Source organism: Garra rufa, chromosome 19, assembly GCF_049309525.1.
Source record: "Garra rufa chromosome 19, GarRuf1.0, whole genome shotgun sequence".
Lineage (NCBI taxonomy): Eukaryota > Metazoa > Chordata > Actinopteri > Cypriniformes > Cyprinidae > Garra > Garra rufa.
The window spans coordinates 6,648,805-6,671,190 of NC_133379.1; the positions used below are offsets into that span (position 1 = coordinate 6,648,805).

The 22,386-nt window shown below is 37.9% G+C and overlaps 1 protein-coding gene across 2 annotated transcripts; it reads right to left on the reverse strand.

Moving 5' to 3' along the window:
• Positions 1–1,440: 1,440 nt before the first annotated feature.
• Positions 1,441–16,543, reverse strand: klf5l (Kruppel like factor 5 like). 2 transcript variants are annotated; one of them, XM_073824894.1, is made up of 4 exons: positions 16,297–16,543; positions 10,776–11,574; positions 10,610–10,669; positions 1,441–2,424 (listed from the first exon to the last, which is right to left on the reverse strand). In XM_073824894.1, exons 1-4 carry the CDS (start codon positions 16,429–16,431, stop codon positions 2,246–2,248), a joined length of 1,173 nt encoding a protein of 390 aa, XP_073680995.1. In that variant the 5' UTR covers positions 16,432–16,543; the 3' UTR covers positions 1,441–2,245. The 2 variants fall into 2 exon arrangements, with proteins under 2 accessions (XP_073680995.1, XP_073680994.1); XM_073824893.1 differs by having other exon boundaries at positions 16,261–16,543.
• Positions 16,544–22,386: the final 5,843 nt, after the last annotated feature.

The following is a 22,386-nucleotide window of genomic DNA, read 5'->3' on the forward strand; positions in this document are numbered from 1 at the left end:
GTCCCTTGTTTGTCCTGAACAGTTAAACAGCCTGCTTTTCTTCAGAATCTTCAGAAAAATCCTTCAGGTCCCACAAATTCTTCGGTTTTTCGAGCATTTTAGTGTATTTTAACCCTTTCCAACAATGACTGTATAATTTTGAGATCCATTTTTTCCACACTGAGGACAACTGAAGGACTCATATGCAAGTATTACAGAAGGTTTAAACGCTCACTGATGCTCCAGAAGAAAAACGATGCATGAAGAGCCGGGGGGTGAAAACTTTTAAACAGAATGGAGATGTGTTCATTTTTCTTATTTTTCCTAAATATCATATTTTTTTTTCATTTGATTAAGTTGGCATCGTCCCAGAAGGAAGCCTCATCTGAAGCTGGCTCATAAGAAAGCCCGCAAACAGTTTGCTGAAGACAAACTGTCCAAGCTTGCACACTGACTACTCTAAAATATATCCAATTTTTATTTTTATAGACCTTTTTGTCTGAGTAAACGATGAGTACCGCCATTATGAATTCTAACGTCAAATTGGATGCTCTTCTGTTCCAAAGTGGATGGAAGTCAAGTGACTACAGAAGATAGTTCCATGTTTCCCAGAAGACAAAATAAGTTAAATTTACCCTGATCTTCTGGCACATTGAGCATTTGAACCTTCTTTCTTCCCTCAGTTGTCCTCAGTGTAAAAAGATGGATCTCAAAATCATACAGTCATTGTTGGAAAATGCTGGAAAACCAAAGAATTTATGGGACCTGAATGATTTTTGTAAAGAACAGCAGGCAGTTTAACTGTTCAGGACAAACAAGGGACTCATGAACAACCATCACTAAACAAAAAAAAAAAAAAAACAGCTGTGGATCAACAACATAGTATTAAGAATCAAGGGGATGTAAACTTTTGAACGGGGTCGTTTTTATAAATCCAACTATTATTTTCTCTTGTGGACTATATGTAAACATCTTTTATGTAAAATATCTTATTCAGCTCAGTACTGAATAAACAATAACATGCAATTTGTATGATCCCTCCTATGTTGGTAAAATAATTAACATTTTGCAACTGAAAGGAGGATGTAAACTTTTGACCGTAACTGTTTGACAAAAAACTACAACATGAAATGTAATTATTCTTTTATTTTCCAAAATTCTGTATTCAAACAAGTACATACAAAATGTTAAACTGATCACTTAGTACGCAAGATCTACAAACTCAATTCACCAACGTTCAAGACAAAACAATCCCATTTGTTCCTAACAAAAACAATTATCTTCAAAGAGTAAGGTATTTACAAGTAGTTTAACGTTAACTACAGTATGTACAGTATTTTGATCCACAAGAGTTCCCCTCAGAAGTGAAGGACAAATAAAGGGAACTTGAGAACTTTTAAGCATTTATGAACTGCGCTCCACTATGCTGCATAGAACCCAAGACGGGTCTAAAGGGAATTACAAAAAGCAAATGCTACAATGTCCACAACTAACATGAATAATTTGTTCTTGGGAAACTTCATTTCTTGTAAGTTTTAGATGACAATGCTGCATTTCGGTTTGCATAAAACAATCAACTGTCTTGTGAAATACACATGAGTAGTTAATATTCTTCTGGAAATTTGGCACACATACTCACATGCTTCTGTGAGCTTGTTTGTCTCATTCATCAGCTTTTTTCTGTCATTCAAAGAGCCGAAATGTCAAACAGATGACTGATCTGAGAGCGCTTTTTTTTATTTTTTTTTACACAGTCTCATAAAGATCTGTATCCATGGATACACAACTGTGAGAACAGCAAACATTAAGATTACTACTTTTTTTATCGTAGCATCTTACACAAAAGCAAACAACCTTTTTGTGAGGGGGAAATTCCACATAAATAGGGTGTTACTGTTCATCTAAAATTAACAATCAACTATAACCTTGGAATTAAGACTTACATTAATCAGACTTTACATTTCAAGTTATTAGGAAGACAGTCCTAAAGCAACAATTTAGTCAAAGTGGATGGAAGTCAAGTATAAACCTCATAACATCTTTTCACATTAATCTACAGACATACACACATACAAAACATATGTACAGTAGTATACATTCTGTTGGAGCTCTTTGTTGTGATGTCCAGTCCTCTTCATGACAATGTAAAATGCTTGGAGTGCTGGTACGGCAGAGCTTGCGATAGTTTGATCTTCGTACATAAATGTGAAATATTTAGAACAATAAAACCGGTACAAAAATTGAAAAAGTAAGGATGCGAAGTTCGTTAGTTTTGATGGCGCTTCATGTGCAGCGCCAGGTGGTCCGAACGAGAGAAGCAGCGACTGCAGGCGACACATTTGAAGGGTTTTGCGCCGGTGTGTTTGCGGTAATGCCGCGTCAGTTCGTCAGAGCGGGCAAAACGCCAGTCGCATCCTTCCCAACTGCACCGGTAAGGCTTCTCACCTATAGAAAACCACAAAAGAAAGTTAGATCATGTTGATCTAGCTATAAAAGATACAGTATCTCACCAGAAAAAGTGAGTACATCCCTCACATTTCAGCAACCATTTTAGTATATCTTCTCAAGGGACAATACTATAGAAATGAAACTTGGATATATTTTGGAGTATAGATTTACTGTCCTCTGAAAGTTACTCAACATACAGCCATTATTGTCAAAATAGCTGGCACCAAAAGTAAGTACACCCTAAGTGATAACAGCAGTATGATGTTTAACCATGCAAAGCCACATGTTCTATTCATCATGTTTGTTTTTTTCTGCTTGACAGGACCATACAAAGTTGTGTATCTTGTATTAGAGCAGTTCAAATTAGGTGCTTTAAGTACAATTCTCTCATACTGACCACTGGATGTTCAACATGGCATCTCATGGCAAAGAACTCTTTTAGGATTTGAGAATTAGAATTGTTGCTCTCCACAAAGATGGCCAAGGCTATTAGAGGTTCAGTAACACCCTGAAACTGAGTTACACTACAGTGGTCAGGGTCATACAGAGGTTTTCCAAGATGGGTTTCATTCGGAACAGGCCATGCAAGGGGCGATCAACTAAGCGGAGCACTCGTTCTGTGCGTCAGGTGCAGAACCTGGCTTCAAAAAACAGATGCATGAGTGCTGCCAGCTTTGCTTTAAAGGTTGCAGAAGTAGAAGGTCAGCTTGTCAGTGCTCAGACCATACGCCGCACACTGCAACAAGTCGGTTTGCATAGGCATCGTCCCTGAAGTAAGCCTCATCTGAAGCTGGCTCACAAGAAAGCCTGCAAACTTTTTGCTGAAGACAACCTGTCGAAGCTGCACATTGACTACTCTAAAATATATCCAAGTCATATAAATTTCTATAATATTGTCCCATGAGAAGATGTACCAAAATGGTTGCCGAAATGTGAGGGGTGTACACACTTTTGACATACAATGTAATTTCTCCCTGAATTTTCAGCAGTCATTACTGCAGTCTTCAGTGTCACATGATCCTTCAGAAATCATTCTAATGACTGATTCGATGCTTAGTTTTTGCTGCTTAATGTGTTTGTGGAAACTGTGCTACATTTGATTTCATTAGAACAGCAAATCAGCATATTAGAATGATTTCTAAAGAATTATGTCACACATAAGACTGGAGTAATGATGCTGAAAATTCAGCTTTAGGATTAAATATAAAAAAACTATATTTTTTTTATTATTATTACAAACTTATGGCAAACAGAAAGCTTCACCAAACTAAATCATGTCATTAAATTTAACCCAAGGTGACGTTTTAAAGACCAGGCTCATACAAAGTCCAGCTTGAACATGTTACAGTGTGTATCGTGACATTTTTAAATGGCAGTTATAGAGGAATTAGACGTGTATGCGCTTGTGGTTTGGAGAGTAATACAACTCCCATGTGTAAACACGGAAGTCATTTCCATGGTGCTTAACACACTGATAAGATCTGACATTGTGAGGTTTGCCACAGCATTGAATCCTGAAAAGCCACGTACGGAGTGAACCGATAATGGTCATTCAACACATACGACCCTAAACTACCACTGCAAAATTTATACCAAATACGGTACCAGTAATGTGCATCTGTATGATTGTGCGTGATGAAAAGAGTAAAGAGAAACATCATAACAGAGAACTTGTTTATGACACATTTTTAAGTTATCATTCAAATCTTTTATGCGTTCCATCAGCAACTGTCAAACTAAAATCCCAGCCTTTCTTTTGGTAACATGTTATTTCATGACAACTAGAGTTTGACTGACACATGTAAGCAGGTGCTTTTGTTCGCTTGCTTTTCATGTGCAATAGTTTGAGTTCAATGCTTTAAATAAATCTTAATTTAGTATAGCTATGTTGTTGTCCTGAATTAACATGAGACGAGCCTTTTTCAAAACCCCGCCTTGCAATAGTATCTATTTTTATCATCCACGACTTAAAAAATCCATATGTGACCCTGGACCACAAAACCAGTCATATGGAGCAAATAGATTTTTATAATCATCTGAAAGCTGAATAAATAAGCTTTCCATTCCAAAATCTATCAACTTGGATTGCATGGAATCAAAAATAAAACATTTAGCGAACTTAATTAAATTGAGAAAATCTTTTCCATGCAACTGAATTAATGCAACATTTGGATTTCAGTTTCATTTCTGGTCTTGCTTTACCAGATGCATAGAAAATGAAAATAAATTGCTGCAACAAACTATTTTTAGGTATTTTGCCAAAATAGAGAGGTATATAAGAAGTTATAAATAACTTATATTTATTAAAGTGCCAAATTAGTTAAAGAAAAACAAATACATTTAATTGAAATATATTAACTTTCAATTTCCAAAGCCAACTTCCATTTCACAAATTTAATTTGATTGCACACAGTGACATTCAATATGTGACCATAGACCAGACAAAACCAGGAAACCAGTTAGGATAAGACAATATTTGGTGGAGATATCACTATTTGAAAATCTGGAATCTGAGGGTGCAAAAAAATCCAAATACTGAGAAAATTGCCTTTAAAGTTGTCCTAAAGAAGTACTTAGGATTGCATATTACTAAATAAAAATTAAGTTTTTTATATATTTATGATAGAAAATTTACAAAATATCTTAATGGAACATGATCTCCACTTAATATCCTAATGATTTTTGGCATAAAACAAAAACTGATACTTTTGACCCATACAATGTATTGTTGGCTATTGCTACAAATATAATTTTAGCCATCAGTGTCACAAAATTTCTTATAAATTATTCTGATTTGGTGTTCAAGAAACATCTTCTTATAATCAATGGTAAATTGTCACGCTGCTAAATATTTTTGCCGAAACGAAATGATACTGTTTTTAAAAAAATACATTTTAATAAATAAAAAATTCAAAAGAACAGGATTGAAGTAGAAATCATTTGAAACATTTTTAAATGTCTTTACAGTCACTTTTGATCAATTTAATGCATCCTTTCTAAATAAAACTACTAATTTCTATGTAGAAAGTGGCAGTTTCTCATGAAGTTTATAAAGCTGCCAGCCAATGACGTTTTATTTACTCGACAAAGACATTTTTAACTTTCATTTGCCACTTTGGACTCTGATTATAGTCCAATAAACACTAGTTTTCTACAAGAGATGTTTAACCACATAACATCAAACAATAATTGTTGTTTTGAAGCACAATGCTTCAGTTCAACCTACTAATTTCACCACAGTGAAACTACACAGTGTTCAGAAATAACCAGAGAGCCCAAATTTAGTTTTCCGAATGGCGCTGAAAGCAGGCTCTATTAGCTTAGCGCTCATCCCTCTCCTTTTTCAATACGTGAAACCAAAATTCAAAAGGAGATGAACAAACATAGCTACTCTTAACAATCTGACAAAGGTCTCCAATAGCTCAGGGTCTTGAACAAGTGAATGCCCCCCATTAAACACTTAAGCTTGTGGAATTAAGGGCTACAAGCTCAAACAACAGATATTATTTGGTTAGCTGGAGGTTGTGCAACGGCTAACCTGATATTGCTAAAGCATTTTACTGCACACGTGCACACATCACCTATTTCACCATTATAAACATATTAAGAACAACAATCAGTATTAACCAGATTCACTTAAAACCACTAGGAATGCTAATCAATAACGACAATCGCTAATAATCACCTTACAAGGATACCCATAAAATCATCATTGCAAGGCTTTATCACTGGCTTTCTGTTTGAGGAAGGTGGGCAACAAGTTCCATTACTAAGATAATGCAGGGCTTTCACAAACGCACCAATTGCTCTCGAAGCAGTTAGTTGAAAAATCATCACGAATGTTGTGAAAGCTAGTGATTTAGGTAGTGAACATAGGGTGAGGCTTCTAGAATATATTCTATAACATTCCTGTAAAGCATGTTTAGATATGCTCCACCAAACAGTTTTTTTTTTGAAGAGCCGCTAGCATAACGCAAGCTAGCTGCTTAGATTACAAAGCTAACAACAAGTTTTGCCGGCTTGTATTTAATTGCTTTGTCAGAGCACAGTGAGTACATCCTGACATACTTTTTCAACATGAATAGAACAGATCATTCCTGCAGACATCAAAATTACAAGTGTTATCGACCTGTTCTGACTTTCATCTGTCAGCACGGAATGTTCTAGAGCTCTTAAACGGTTGTTTGACAGCTTTCAGTGCGGCGGGATCATTCCCAACCCCCAGCATCTTTTGAAATACAACTCCACACCACGTCCACCTGAGGAATGACTACCTGACCTGTGACAACATAAACATAGCATGCAGATGGACTGAGGGTGAAACACCACAAGCTCATCAGAAAAAAAAATAGCTTTTTGAATCACGGTAAAATGATATTATGTTGGTTGTTAGTTATATCATGTTTGAGAAAAATGCAAAAAAAAAAAAAAAACCTACAGAAAACAGTTCTCAATCTAAATTCTGATTGGATATTTTATATTACTACAGTCTATATTAAAAAGCCAGGTGGACTACAGGACATTTTCATTAAACCTTTTCTTTCTCAAAAGTGACCACAAAACCCATTTTTACCCTTTACAAAGCTTTCTATTGATGTATAGTTTGTTAGGATAGGACAATATTTGACTGAGATACAACTACTTGAAAATCTAGAATCTGAGGGTGCAAAAAAAAAAAAAAAAAAATCTAAATATAGAGAAAAATTGCCTTTAAAATTGACCAAATTAAGTTCTTAGAATCAAAAATTAAGTTTTGATATATTTATGGTAGGAAATTTACAAAATAACTTCATGGAACATGAGCTTTACTTAATATTCTAATGATTTTTGGCATAAAAGAAAAATCGATAATTTTGACCCATACAATTTATTTTTGGCTATTGCTACAAATGATTTTTATTAGGTATTCTGTGAATTTTATGTTTCAATTTAATGGAATTCATTATAAAAAAAACCTATAAAAATTGGAAAATAAAAATCTCAAATGCATTTTTAAAAATGTATAAGTCTTGTTACAAAAGTGCTTTTTATAGTCTGAGATGAAAAATAGTGATGTGTGACATATTCAATGCTTTTGTTTGCCAAAATAATGTCATTTATTTGAATGACTTTAATTTGTCACTTTGATCAAATTACTGTTGAGCAGTTAAACTGTCCGCTGTTCTTCAGGAAAATCCTTCAGGTCCCACAAAATATTCTATTTATTTGAATTACTTTAATTTGGCGAGCTTTTCTCAGTAAATTTTTATATATAACTGCAATTAATTTACTGTGATAATCATCTGATGATTGACAGCCCAATTTATTATATACTTGCAACTTGGGTCATGCCTGAAAATGTCCCCTGACTTTGATCAAATTATTGTTTAACAGTTAAACTGTCTGCTGTTCTTCAGAAAAATTCTTCAGGTCCCACAAATTCTTTGGTTTTTCAGCATTTTTGTGTATTTGAACCCTTTCCAACAATGGAAATTGATTTTGAGACCATCTTTTCACACTGAGGACAACTGAGGGACTCATATGCAACTATTACAGAAGGTTCAAACGCTCACTAATGCTTCAGAGGGAAACACAACGCATTAAGAGCCAGGGGTTGAAAACTTTATGAAGATTATGAAGTTGTGTAAATTTTCTTAAACACTGGTGTCTTTTATCATAGCCACACAAGGCCACATTTTACAGTGATTTTACCACAATTCTGGTTGCCTAAAAATGTGCCTTGACTGTTATAAAATTAACGTAAGGCCCATGTTAACACTTTTGGCACAGCTGCAACATCAACTTGATTTCCCCATATACCACAAGGGAACATACGTTTCGTACAAGCCTAAAGAGTTACGAAAATACCTCTAGGGTGCCTGTGAGTGAGACTACAACAATGATGATACCTCAGGCTACAGGGAATCCCTCTACATTCTCTGTGACCACCTCGAAATACTCAGAAAAGAATAAAGAAAGCGGTAACTAGGCGGAAAAGGTGCTTTAATCAGCTTAACGTCATGTGAACAAAATTACACCCCGTTGGTGTTGGGAGGTAAGATTTCGGTTTCATTCTAAAGTGCGGTGGAATTGCAGTGGGTCTCATCTTACGCCGAGCTGAACACACTGAAACTGCCAAGTTCTTTTCTCCCGGCGGTGCGCTCCTCCCCCCCCTGAACGCAGACAGAAAAAGCAGGAGGAACAGGTTTTTCCTCCAACACTTGGCGATTTCCCCCTCGGGAAAGCATGCAGGGCTTGTACAGGCACGCAGACACAATGTGTATAAAAGCATGAAAAGGGAGTCAATTAATCTCTCCCTCCGCCCTGTTCTCTGTCTTTCTACATCTCTTGTCCTTAGGCTGTCATCCCTGGGCGAGCTGTTGCTGCATTTGTAGTTTTTGTGTTGATGGTACACTGCAACTGGTCAAGCTGTAACAACTGCTTCTAACTTTAGAACAATAGCTACCTCGACTTTGTTATTCCAAACCTGTACTTTCTGTCTTCTGTAGAACACAAAAGTAGAATGTTTGAATAATGTGCCTGTCATCCGTTTACATGCAGTATCATTACAATTAAGTATCAAAAAATGATTCAGAAGAGCTATGAATAACTATATTCCAAGTCGTCTGAAGGCTTAAAATAGCTTTGCGTGTGAAACCAAATGTAAGTCATTATTAATTAATCCAATCTATTTCCCTTCAACTGGATAACTAGCAAAGTTTATATGCACATGAATAATTTGTTTATAATTGGATTGATGGCTTAATTCTTTACAGTTGAAGTCGAAAGTTTACATACACCTTGCATAATCTGCAAAATTTCATTATTTTACCAAAATAAGAGGGATCATATAAAATGCATGTTAACTTTTACTTAGTACTGATCTGAATAAGATATTTCACATAAAAGACATTAACATATAGTTCACAACAGAAAATAATAGAATTTATAAAAATGACCCCATCCAAAAGTTTACATACCCTTGATTCCATTCAAAAGTTTACTTCCCTTTTTTTTTTAGTTATTAAAAGTTTTTTTATGAGTCCCTTGTTTGTCCTGAACAGTTAAACTGCCTACTGTTCTTCAGAAAAATCCTTTAGGTCCCACAAGTTCCTTGGTTTTTCAGCATTTGTGTATTTGAACCCTTTCCAGCAATAACTGTATGATTTTGAGATCTATCTTTTCACACTAAAGAAAACTAAGGGACTTATATGCAATTATTACAGAAAGTTCAAACGCTCACTGATGCTTCAGAAGGAAACACAATGTATTAAGAGCCAGGGATGTAAACTTTTGAACAAAATTGACTGCCATTCAGAAGCTGCAGAAGATACTTACATGTTTCCCAGAAGACAAAATGAATTAAATTTACCCTGATCTTCAAATTCTAAAATTTAAAAAAAAAAAAAGTTTGAAATATTCAAAAGTTTTCACCCCCAGCTCTCAATGCACTATATTTCCTTCTGAAACTATCCGATTAAAAAACAGTGCCGTAATGCGTAAGCTTACATTCAAGCAGACTGGACGATACACATGTGCGGAAATGTTCTTCAGAAAACATGTATTGCACATGTAAACGAATATGTAAGAGTTTAACAATAAGGGTTCAAATAAAGAGAACTTTCAGAATCTGAATTTAGATTCAATACGGATGAACAAAACTAGTGCACATAGAGTGCAATTTGGATTAATTCACAAACTAATAATTTTGACTGGTTTTTGCAAACCATATCAATCACTCAAATTAACCGTTGGCTCACAAATCAGACATAGAATATCAAGATTACATCAGTATATTTTGTTTGTTCCTCACGCAAAGCTATTGTATAACATCAGAAGACTTTTACACAGTGCATTTGTAACTGCATGGAAAAGTTCTTAAAAAATTCCCCTTTGTGTGTTCAGCAGAAGAAAGAAAGTCATACTGAGTTGGAATGACATTTGGGTGAATAATTAAAGACATCATTTTCATTTCAGGGTGTTAATCTGATGATACACAGGGCAACCTTTTTAGCAATGTTGCAGGTGAGTTGAGACAGAGGGCCTACAACAGACCTAAAGCATCCAGATTCCCATGTTCATTTTCAATGGTAAAGTGCCCAAGCAACATCGTTTGGCAACATTGCCAAAAAGTAGCTCAGCAGCATTGCTCAAAAAGTTGCGCCATGCATCATCCGCCTTAGAGGTTGATTCGATTTCTTACCTGTATGAGTCCTCTGATGTGCTTTCAAGTGAGAGCTCTTTGTGTAAACTTTGGTGCATCCTGACACAGAGAAAAATTGCCCAGATGTTAGTAGATAATCTCTACCCAACTTCAAGATGGCATGGCACATGTAATCCAAAATAATATACTGGAATGGCACACTAACCTGGGAAGTCACAATGGTGAATCCTTCTCTTCTCCAGCTCAGGGTTGTTCCGTCGGTTGTATCTGGGTCCCGTGAGGACGCCCTGACCGTGGGCCATTAGCATGGAGTGAGGGGTCATCTGTCCAACCTTCATTCCAATTCTAGCTTGGTACGGCGGGGGAGGGGGAACAGAGGTAATGAGCTCTGCCTGGTTCTCAGGACTGCCGGGTTGGGAGTTGGGGGGCGACGGAGGCAAACTGTGCGGCTGGGGTGAAGTGTAGTGTGTGAACGGCTCGGGCATGACAAATTCGCCGGATTGCGTCGTCAAGGCCACTGTGTTCAGGTTGAGCATGGTCCTGCCGGATGCACCGATTCCGTTTATCGAATGACTCTGGGAGAAGGTCATTGTGGTGAGGTCGCTACTGCTGACGGGCATCTGGTAGACCGCCGGCTGCTGAGGGCCGATGTGGAGCTCGTCTGTGACGCTTATGTCGGGTTTGATGAAGAGGCTGTTGACCGTCTGGGGCACGCTGAAGACGGAGGTGAATTCAGGGAGCGCCTGAATGCCACAGGGTTCATCCACCCCTGGCTCAGTTTTGATGTGATGCACCTGAGGTTTGTTTGGACGATACAGGCCTGTGCGAAGGTGTGTGGTATTGGGGAGGATAACGTTGATGTTGAGACTGTAAGGGGCTGGCTTCTCATCAGCAAAATACTCATCCACCACTGAGGCACTTTCCCGACGGTACTTCTTATCCGTGATGTTTGGGGTGACCAGCGGAATGTTCTGAGGCAAATATTTATCCATCTCCAAACGTGTCTGAAAAAAAAAAAACAGAAGATGATTATGATACAGTACAGTGTATTTAAAAACTGTTAAGATTTGCACATACTTTTTTTTTGGCTTGTTCAGTTTAATATGTGACCCTGGACCACAAAACCAGTCTCAAATAGCACGGGTATATTCGTAGCAATAGCCAAAAATACACTGTATGAGTCAAAATTATCGATTTTATCGAATTATCTTTTATGCCAAAAATCATTAGGATATTAAGTAAACGTCATGTTCCATTAATATAATTTTGTAAATTTCCTACTGTAAATATATCAAAACTTAGTTTACTTGATTAGTAATATGCATTGCTAAGAACTTCATTTAGACTTTAAAGGCAATTTTCTCAATATTTTGATATTTTGACCCTCAGATTCCAGATTTTCAAATAGTTCCATCTCGGCCAAATATTGTCCTATCCTAACAAACCATACATCAACGGAAAGCTTATCTATCAACTTTCAGATGAAGTTTAAATCTCAGTTTTGGAAATTGACTGGTTTTGTGGTCCTGGGTCACATATTTGATCAAAATTGAATGTTATTTTGTGCAATCAAATTAAATTTGTAAAAAGGACGTTGGCCTTGGAAGTTGAAAGTTACTTTATTTCAATTAAATGCATTTATTTTCCTTTAATTAATTTGGCACCTTTAATAAATATAAGTTGTTTATAACTTCTTGTATGCCAGAAAATAGCCTCTCTAACCACCTGAAACCTAAAAACAGTTTGTTGCAGCAATTTATTTTAATTTTCTTCACGTCCAGTAAAACAAGACCAGAAATGAAACTGAAATCCAAATGTTGCATTAGTTTAATTGCAAGCAAATGATTTTCTGAATTTCATTAAGTTCACTGAATGTTTTTATTTTTAATTGCACACAGTCCACGTGGATAGGTTTTCTGTGCGTTTTGTTAATTGCATTAGCTGCCGTCAAACTGAGATGTCTGCTCTGCCATTTTACCCTTTTCACTTCACCACAGCTGTTAAAAAGATACTATATTCTTGCCAGATCTCTTTTCAAATACAATCTTTCACAGTTGATTTGTGATTGCAGCGCCTGGTACAAGCAGTGGGAGATCATTCCCTGTTTTAACCGTGCACACAAAGCCAAGTTCAATGGAGCAGCTCTGCACAGTGGTCCAATGCAGCACAGAGTAAACAGAAACCTCATAGGTGTGGCGGCCATGAAGGACTGGAACACAAAGCAAAACCAAAACAGTGACATGTGATAGCAAGAGCAGATATGGGCACAAACAATGTACAAAAATAGAAGTCTAAAAACGAGTGCACCCTAGAGAGCCATTCAGGTGCAACGGTGCCGTAAACACCCGAGACTGATAAATGAGAGCATTTGTGCGATAATGAAGAACCAGATTTACCAAACCAGTCAATTGGCAAGTCAAATGTGTGATGATGAAATGGTTAGCACATGCAAAAACATGAACAAAACGTTCCGTGTTTACACAATCTGCAATGACTGCAGCATGTGCTACCCAAGCATATTTCTAATACACATATTACACAGCAAATTATGTTTTATTATTTTATTTGACTGCAGTGCTAATCACAAGTGGTTTTGTTAATGTTTCCAAGAACTAAGCATATAAGTCCTCTTTTTTAAGAATTGTAATGCCATTGCAGACATTCGGACCCCTTTTAAAACACACAGCTGCCTTTATTGTGGACCTTATTGCAGTCATTATATTTGACAATAAACATTTCAAAGGCACTGTAATGTCCAGCTGTCTGAAGTGGCAGCTATGTCAACAATAAGGCATGTATTGTCAAAAAGCATTTCCTTGACAACCCACTGATGTGGTTTCATGTACAAATATCTTCATCCTTTCAGGTAACTCATACCCTAACATGTGAGGTCATGTACTCTCGGGGAATGTACAATGAATGCTGACGCTTCTGCAGCTTTTCATATCGCCGCAGATACGTTAACGTCAACAATTCCACCTTCATCCCCATCAGGCCAGCTTTGGAAAGTTAAAACCAGGTAATTAATGGAAAATAGCTTTCGATTTATCTCCAGACCTGGCAAGCGTACCGCCCTTGCCCTTAGTCCTGGGCACAAACAGGCCTTGTGTTGTGCGGTACTGGCAGAGAGGCAAGCGCCCTTGGCTATGGCTTCCGTTGGCCTCAGAGACCCGGTTCTGTTCACTGGGTTTGTGTGAGGAGAATGAACAGCAGCTGAACCCTGGCCCAAGAACTGAGTTAATGATTGGAGAACATTTACAACTTCTAAGTTATGTATTTTAGAGACCGATAACGGCTGGGAGCCGAGTTAGGCATAAATATAATCTTTGAGATAAATAAGCCGGAGCTTTCCGCATTGCTCAGTATTAACGTTCGTTAAAAATACGGCTCTTAAAATCTCATTTACTCTTTAAAGGAATAGTTTACCTAAAAATGACAATTCTCCATCAGTTCTCTCACCCACATGTTGTTCCAAACCTCTATGACTTTATTTCTTCAGCCAAAGGATAACTAAATAAAAAGTGAACGTTTGGTCCATATAATAATAAAAGTTAAAAAAAATCATCATTTATTTTAAATAAGCTTTAAAAGTATGACACGAGGGTGAGTAAATGATGATAGAATTTTTATTCTTAGCTGAAAAATTCCTTTTAGAATGCGTGCTTGTCAATTAATAAATCATCAAATATCCTACTCATTAAAATAATAATAATAACAATCGTATTTTTCCTAAAAAAGCACATAAAACTCGGGAAACGGCAAACGAGTCTTCCCGAACTCTTTCTCCGACGTTAGATTTCGTAGCTTGCCAATTAGCCTGTTAGCCCAAAGACCTTTTTCCTAATTACAACACAAAAGGTCTTTCCCTTTGAAATAATCGCCCTTTATGACCTAGAAGGAATTCAGAAAGATGGAGATTTGTCCACAGATCCCCATAAAACTAGAGTGATAGGCTTCTTGTCTGTTTACTGGAGCCATAACAGCACAAATCATCCGAGGGCAGCAGCGAGAGAAAACAAAACCTTTGAGACGAAAATGATGTTTTATGGCTTTGGGGGAAATAGATAACAGTTGTTTTGGCTTTTCAGGACCATGACTAGTGGAGGAACCATCTTGACTGCTCTTCACAGCAAAACTGCTGGTTTTGCGACAGAAAATTAGATGCGTGACACCGCAAAATGAGGTGACGCAGAGACATATCTTATGATTAGATGTGCCACATCAATCATGCAATTAAGATAATCTGTATTTATAATCGTGACTTTTGCTGGTTTCAGATTATTTTAGCAATCTAATTTAATTTGATTAATTAATTCATTTGATGATTATGACTCCTTTAATAACAGGTACTTTTCCCAAGAATTACTATGGGTCTGTGCTTTTCGTCACCAACAAGGGACCAGACGCCATGCGAAGGTCCAGGCTGTTTCCTTCAATGTAGCCGACAACCTGCATGATCCCTTTGGCCATACGAACTTTCGAAGGAGTGCAACAAGGTCATCAGTCATTGGCTCAGCCAGTCATAAACAAGTGCTCTAGTTAGGAAGCCATACTATCCAACAGAGCACATTTACCTTTCAGACCCAACCATTTGTCATTGTGGGCTTAGTATGATCATTAAAACAAGATAAAACATCATTGAAATGTCTAGCAGATACTTATGGCCATTGTGATACCTTAAAGGCACTCCGGCCAAAGTCAAAAAGCAAACTATAGAGAATTCTTTTCAATAAATAAATTCTAATCTGAATTTTCTCTGTGGGCAACCTTAATATTATACTTTTGAGTAAAACTGACCCTGTGTTAAATGACACCATGATTTTCTACTTAACTTCAAGCTGTGCACTGAAGTTGCGAGCATTTGTATATCATTGTACCCCAGAAAAACAACGATGTAGTAAAGTAAATGGTCTATGATTCCTTTGCTTTCAAGCACACTCTATATTACATATAATTTGCTCTTAAAATGTAGTTTAAAGGCCTTGTGCTAAAATCATAGTATTGAAAAAAGTAAAAGGTTTTAATCTCTCATTCTTCTGTAATAATATATTCGAAATCAAGTAAAGTCAGAGTTAAGGATAAACTAGACTATTCAAGAGAACAATATGACATCAGTGTTTATTGCAAAACCGACATGCAAATTTAAAGAAAAATGTGTTATTGCATAAAATAACGAATTGTGTTAAAGACAAGTAATCTAATCCTGATTCCTTAAATGACTGAAATTATGTAAAAATATATATGATTAAACATACTATAAGATTTATTGTTTTTGATCTTAATAGTAATAATAAACAATACTAATACTAATAAAAAATTGTAGTAGTAATTTTTCATACATATAATGCTAAATGAATACATCTAAACGCAATGCTACAGCAAACATACAGCAATTTAGTCGACCTTTATGTGAAGATGCATTGCACACTTCACCAAGAACACTATCTGACAGCGATGCATGTAATATAATATTTCCAGGAATTTATTAACAATACTAATATTTAATACCTTTAAATAAATAATACGAATACAACTAGGCTACTAATAAAAATGAACAAGACAGATTATTTTCTCTTACTGAGCAAGTGCTTTCTCTTACAGTGCATCTGTTCTACAATATTTTTGGGGTGTTTAGATATTTAAATATTTTTTCCTAGTTAAAGCCAGACACCACAAAGCGTCTGTCATACCTGAGCCATTTCAACAGGGTTTATTTCTAGTCTCACCGCGGGTTTGACGTCCTCAAACACAGACGAGTCCTCCGGCCCATCCGCGCTACACATCCGCACGGGTTTAAGCTGCGTGAAAACCGCTCTCTCTTCTGTATTCGGAGCGCCAACGGCCAGTCCTACACTTGCCATTTCTTTATGCAAATATCGAATCTTATATTTTAAGTTTATTTTTATTCACGAATACACATATGCGGGTTTATTATAAACGTCCTTGTCGGTACATCCAGACGTGCGGTGTATCCAAAACCCTCCCTGTGTCACTCAGGTAGCCTTACCTGTTGTAAAGTATCACATTGTGGACACGTAGCACATGAGTGACAGCTGCGTTAGCCATTCACAGCGAAGGAAAGAGCGCCTTCTCCAATCACAAAGCAGGAAGGCGTGGCTCACCTGAGAGATGGAGGCGTTACTTTTCTGTACATCCATCAGGAGAATTATACTGAGGCTATCGTATTGTAAACAATTTATTTCTTCGCTCACGATGAAAACGACCGTTTTTCTTTGTGGTGAGAACCCTGTTTAGATTATGAACCAAAATATAGCTACTATTATAAGCCACAGTCACAACTTATCCTCAGGGGCGTCGTAGTTGGGGGAAAAGGGGGACTAAATTACCAGGGCCCCAAGTGTGGGGAGGGCCCCCGAGGATCAACCCCCCCCCCCGGAACGTAGTACAGCGGGGGCCCCTTAGCTGAGTCAGTGCACAGGGCCCAGAACGACACAGCGACGCCCCTGCTTATCCTAATAACCTGAACAAATATTTTAAAATTAGAGGAGTTCTTAGCAGGCCTCAAATATATAACGTTCGTCAAATGAATTTAACCATTTCATTACAGGTGACTAGTTGCAAGTAAACTTATTTTAGTATTAAATATAAATTACTTATTTGGCATAATTCATAAATAAACATAATTTTAATTGAATTATTTAAAAACAACATATGTGAGTTTCAGCCAAGAAATAAATCTATTACTTCAGTGTCTGGCTATCTCAATCATAATAACATAATTCCATAGCTCCCACACAGACATTACATAAGGCATTAGTGCATATTGTAACATGCCCATGTATAGTGGCAACATTAAAGTAGACTAACTTACAAATGAAAATCTCTAAATCCCACCTCAACCTGTAAGCTGTTTTTGTCTTTGTCTGCAGCACATCGCACGCTGAAACAAATCTGAGCATGAATCAGTTTCCATCAGATGCCTCACACGAAGCACCAAACCGACCAGTTTTATTTATCTTGATGTACAGATTTAGAGCAGCCATTTCACTGCTCCATGAATTTCTAGACGCAGCAATGTGGAACAAGGATGAGATGGGTCGGAAACTGGACTGTCTGCATTCCTCCTGTTTTATCAAAGAGCCTGAGGACAGACGGGGTCAGTCAAAAACAGATGTGGCCACTGCAGGTGTCACTGTTTAGGGCCAATTCGGAGGGAACTGTTGTTGTCAGAGAGGTCAGACAAGGTGAAAACACCTGTTCCTGGATTTAAGTGGCATTGCATCATAATAGTTTCATGATGCAAAGATTCACTGATCTCAATGGAGTACGCCAAAATTATATAATATACATTATGTAATGCCAAAAAAAACCAACACTTCATTTCATATAAAATCCAGTCAAGCTCTACTAAAAAAAAAAAAAAATAATCCAGCCGTTTCTTAAAAACATAACTTTCTTATGTAAATGTTCATGGATAATATAAACATACAAAGTAGAGAAAAACAAGGACCTTGGTGACAGAACAGTCTGTTATAGACTCTAATTATAATAATTTGAGGTAAAATGATGGTTGTCAGAACTCAACACCTCACAATTCAGAACATGAAGTATTCCATGTCCATCAATCTTCCATCACTTTTAACATTCCAAAGCATTCTGTGGAACGCTTTTGCATAATGTGAACTCATATTTGAAGAAGAAAGTCTATAAAGTACTTGTGTGCGTATATGTGTATGATTTGTTTTTTCTCATTCATGAATTTGAACAGAAATCAAATTGTGGTAAAAAACAAAAACAAAAAAACAGGATGCTGTTCCAGTATAAATATTATAGGAGACACATTTAAATTAACTATAATGGAAAGATTATTGCAAAAAGTGTTGTTATTCATGATAATTTTATTGGAAAAGTTCATAAAACATTTTAAGACATAGATACATTTTAAGATAGATAGATAGATAGATAGATAGATAGATAGATAGATAGATAGATAGATAGATAGATAGATAGATAGATAGATGGATAGATGAAAACTGGAGAAATGGTTGTTGAAAATTCAGCTTTGCCATGAAAGAAATAATGTGCAAAAATGATGTCAATTCATGTCCACACTCATGCTATGTCAAAAAATATTTATAGATAGATAGATAGATAGATAGATAGATAGATAGATAGATAGATAGATAGATAGATAGATAGATAGATAGATAGATAGATAGATAGATAGATAGATAGTATTTGTAATTCAATATATTGCTCTTTCTCTCATTACAATTCAAATTCCTATTCGTAGTGTTTTTAGGTGTGGCCAAATAAATTCAAATTCCAACTCATGAACTTCAATTCAGAATTTTGCCCAACCCTGGTCTTCACATGATATTAAACACATTTTAAAAGAATAGTTCACCCTACAACAGTCTTTTACTCACCCTCATGTCGTTTCAAACACGTATGGTATTGTTTGCAACACAAGAGGAAACAATTTGCAAAGAAATGCATGAAAATTATTCAAAATATCTCCTCTGGTACTCCACAGAGAAAATTAAAAATAAATAAAATATATCCATTGCTTTAACAACTGTAACAATCATCCACAGGAACAACATCATATGTGACCCTGGACCAAAAAAAAAAAAAAAAAACACTTTAAGTAGCATAGGTATATTTGTAGCAATAGCCAAAAATACACTGTCTGGGTCAAAATAAATGATTTTATCAAATTATCTTTTATGCCAAAAATCATTAGGATATTAAGTAAACATCATGTTTCATAAAGATAGTTTTGTAAATTTCCTACTGTAAATGTATCAATATGGTTAAATATACTTTTTTTTTACTTTTTAAATATACTTTTAAACCGCAAATGCCGAGCTAGACAAGATGAGCCTTTGAGATTAAAAAGTATATAAGTTGTAAATGTTTTTAGAAAATAACCCATTGTTTCGCTAGATAAGACCCTTCTTCCTTGGCTGGGATCATTTAGAGCCCTTTGAAGCTGCATTTAAACTGTATTTTGGAAGTTCAAACCCGAGGGCACCATAGAAGTCCATTATATGGAGAGAAATCCTGAAAAAACACAATTTCTTTACAACTGAAGAAAGAAAAGACATGAACATCTTGGATGACAAGGGGATGAGTACATTATCTGTAAATTATTGTTCTGTAAGTGAACTACTCCTTTAATTTGGACAACATTAATGGTGATTTTTTAATATTCAGACTTTTTGTACTCTCAGGTTGCAGATTTTCAAATAGTTATACCTCAACTGTATCTCTGTAACTCAATTTAAAAAAAAAACATTTCTATGAAGCCCTTATTAATAATACATTATAAGGGTATTTCTAAGGCATTATAATGAATGCATAATGCATTATAAAAAGCCTTATACTATGTTATATCATCTCATGAATAATCATAACAACAATTATAATACGTTATAATACTTGAGTATTTGAAGTTATAACTTTTAAGATTATGATTATTTATAACACACAATGGCCACCATATTAAATCTACTTATTTTATAATGGACTACATCAAATTACATTTATTTTTTACATTATATAATGTTTTATTTTGATGGTCCACTTAGTCTATTTACTATAAGCTTAAACTTTCCAACTACATGTCAACTAACACTCCTTAGAGTATTAGTAGACGTAGGTTAAGGTTAGCCTAGGTAAAAGGTTCATGTACTTGCAAAGTTATTTATAATATAATGAAAGTTGTGAAAGTGAGAAAGTCGTGACGTATTGTCAAGTATGGTCACTCATACTCTAAATTGGTCCTCTGCATTTAACCCATCCAAGTGCACACACACAGCAGTGAGAAGTGAACACACACACACACACACACACACACACACACACACACACACACACACACACACACTGTGAACACATGCCGGAGCAGTGGGCAGCCATTGCTCCAGCACCCGGGGAGCAACTGGGGGTTCCCTATCAGTCGGTTCCTTCGACGTCTCGTCGAGACCGACGAATTGGGATATCGCCTGGATAGACCAATCTACTTTGTGTGTATACAAACGAGCCAATGAATATTGGCATGCATGATTGCAGCCAGTTGCGGCTGATCACAGCGTGAGCATATAATGCGCAGCAGGTGCATGCATCATCAAGCTTTCGCTTCGGAGCTGGACCATTCTTTGTGGGACGAGTCAAGAAGCAACACTTACCTCCTTTTTCCTCTTTTGCGTTGGCGGCACGGCGCTTCAGCGGCGTGGTCTTCCGTGTCGAGTGGAAGCACACAGCTGGTCTTCACCATCCACCTTCTGTGTTGCTGCGGCCATCTCCCCTGTGCGCCTCAGCACTAAAAGAGCAAATTCCTATAAGAGCAATTTCCGAAAAGAGTGAATTTCTAAAGGAGCTCCACGGGTTGAGCGTCTTTTTAAAGACGAGGCAACATGCCTTTCTCCCCGTGCGTTTCTGGGTGCGGCCGTTTCCTGGCGCCGGGTGATGGCCACGCACACAAAGACCAGTGGGAAACGTAAGAACAAGAGACCCTGAGACGGGCGACCCAGAGATGGAGGATGCTGCTCTTCGGGAGATGGTGACCGCACCACTCCCTCCCCCGGAGGAGGGCCGGGCGGGGAATCTTTTGTTTATTTGTCCCCGCCAAATACTCGACAAAAGAGCAAATTTCTCTATCTCTGGGTCCCCAAGTGGGACTGCGGGGAATGCGCAGGTCACCCCTGCGCCTCACCCGTCCTCCACCCTCGCCAGCGAGCGACGATGGGCGGTTCGAGAGCACGGCGAGACGGACTACTCACGCACCATCGGCTCATGCGCAGGTAAGCGTCTCACACACTCAACATACAGACGCTCTGACCCCGCCCCGGTCCGGCAACGAGACTGCGAGGCGGGGCCCCTGCCCCCCTCTTCGCTGCTCCCCCGCGGGTACGTCGGTGGTCCCCCTTGTGCCGCTTGTTCACTTTCTGGGAGCCTGGAAAGAGCTTCCCAGCCCATCTTGCTGGCTCCTTCGGACCATCACTTCCGGCTATGCGATTCAGTTTGCCCGGCGCCCTCCCAAGTTCAGAGGTATCCACTTCACCTCTGTCAGGGCCGCAGATGCTCCCATCTTGCGTGCAGAGATCGCTTTCTTGCTGGCGAAGGAAGCGATACAGCCGGTCCCTCCAGCCGACATGAGGACGGGCTTTTACAGCCCGTACTTCATAGTACCCAAGAAAAGCGGCGGGCTTCGGCCGATCTTGGATCTACGCGTCTTGAACCGAGCCCTTCACAGGCTATCGTTCAAAATGCTCTCTCAGAAACACATTTTCAGATGTGTCCGTTCCCAAGATTGGTTTGCAGCGATCGACCTGAAGGACGCGTACTTTCATGTCTCAATCCTTCCGCGCCACAGACCCTTTCTGCGGTTCGCGTTCGAAGGCAGGGCATATCAGTACACAGTCCTGCCCTTCGGGCTGTCCCTCTCCCCCCGTGTCTTCACAAAGGTCGCGGAGGCGGCCCTTGTTCCCCTCAGAGAACAGGGCATTCGCATTCTCAACTACCTCGACGACTGGCTCATCCTAGCACAGTCTCGGGTTCAGTTATGCGAACACGACCTGGTGCTCGCACACCTCAGCCAGTTGGGTCTTCGGGTCAACTGGGAAAAGAGCAAACTCTCTCCAACACAGAGAATCTCTTTTCTCGGTATGGAACTGGACTCGGTCAGCCAGACAGCACACCTCACGCAGGAACGTGCTCAGTCAGTGTTGAACTGCCTAGATACGTTCAAGAGCAGGACAGCGGTCCCACTGAAACAATTTCAGAGGCTCCTGGGGCATATGGCAGCAGCAGCGGCGGTTACACCGCTGGGGCTACTCCATATGAGACCG

What these genes read in the sequence shown, in the direction of transcription:
- klf5l (XM_073824893.1), bottom strand. Translation starts at nt 16,431, where the DNA reads ATGGCAAGTGTAGGACTGGCCGTTGGCGCTCCGAATACAGAAGAGAGA. An exon ending in ACCCTGTTGAAATGGCTCAG is followed by an intron (nt 11,575 to 16,260) that starts GTATGACAGACG and finishes TTTTTTTTTCAG; the next exon opens with ACACGTTTGGAGATGGATAA. An exon ending in TCACCATTGTGACTTCCCAG is followed by an intron (nt 10,670 to 10,775) that starts GTTAGTGTGCCA and finishes TCTCTGTGTCAG; the next exon opens with GATGCACCAAAGTTTACACA.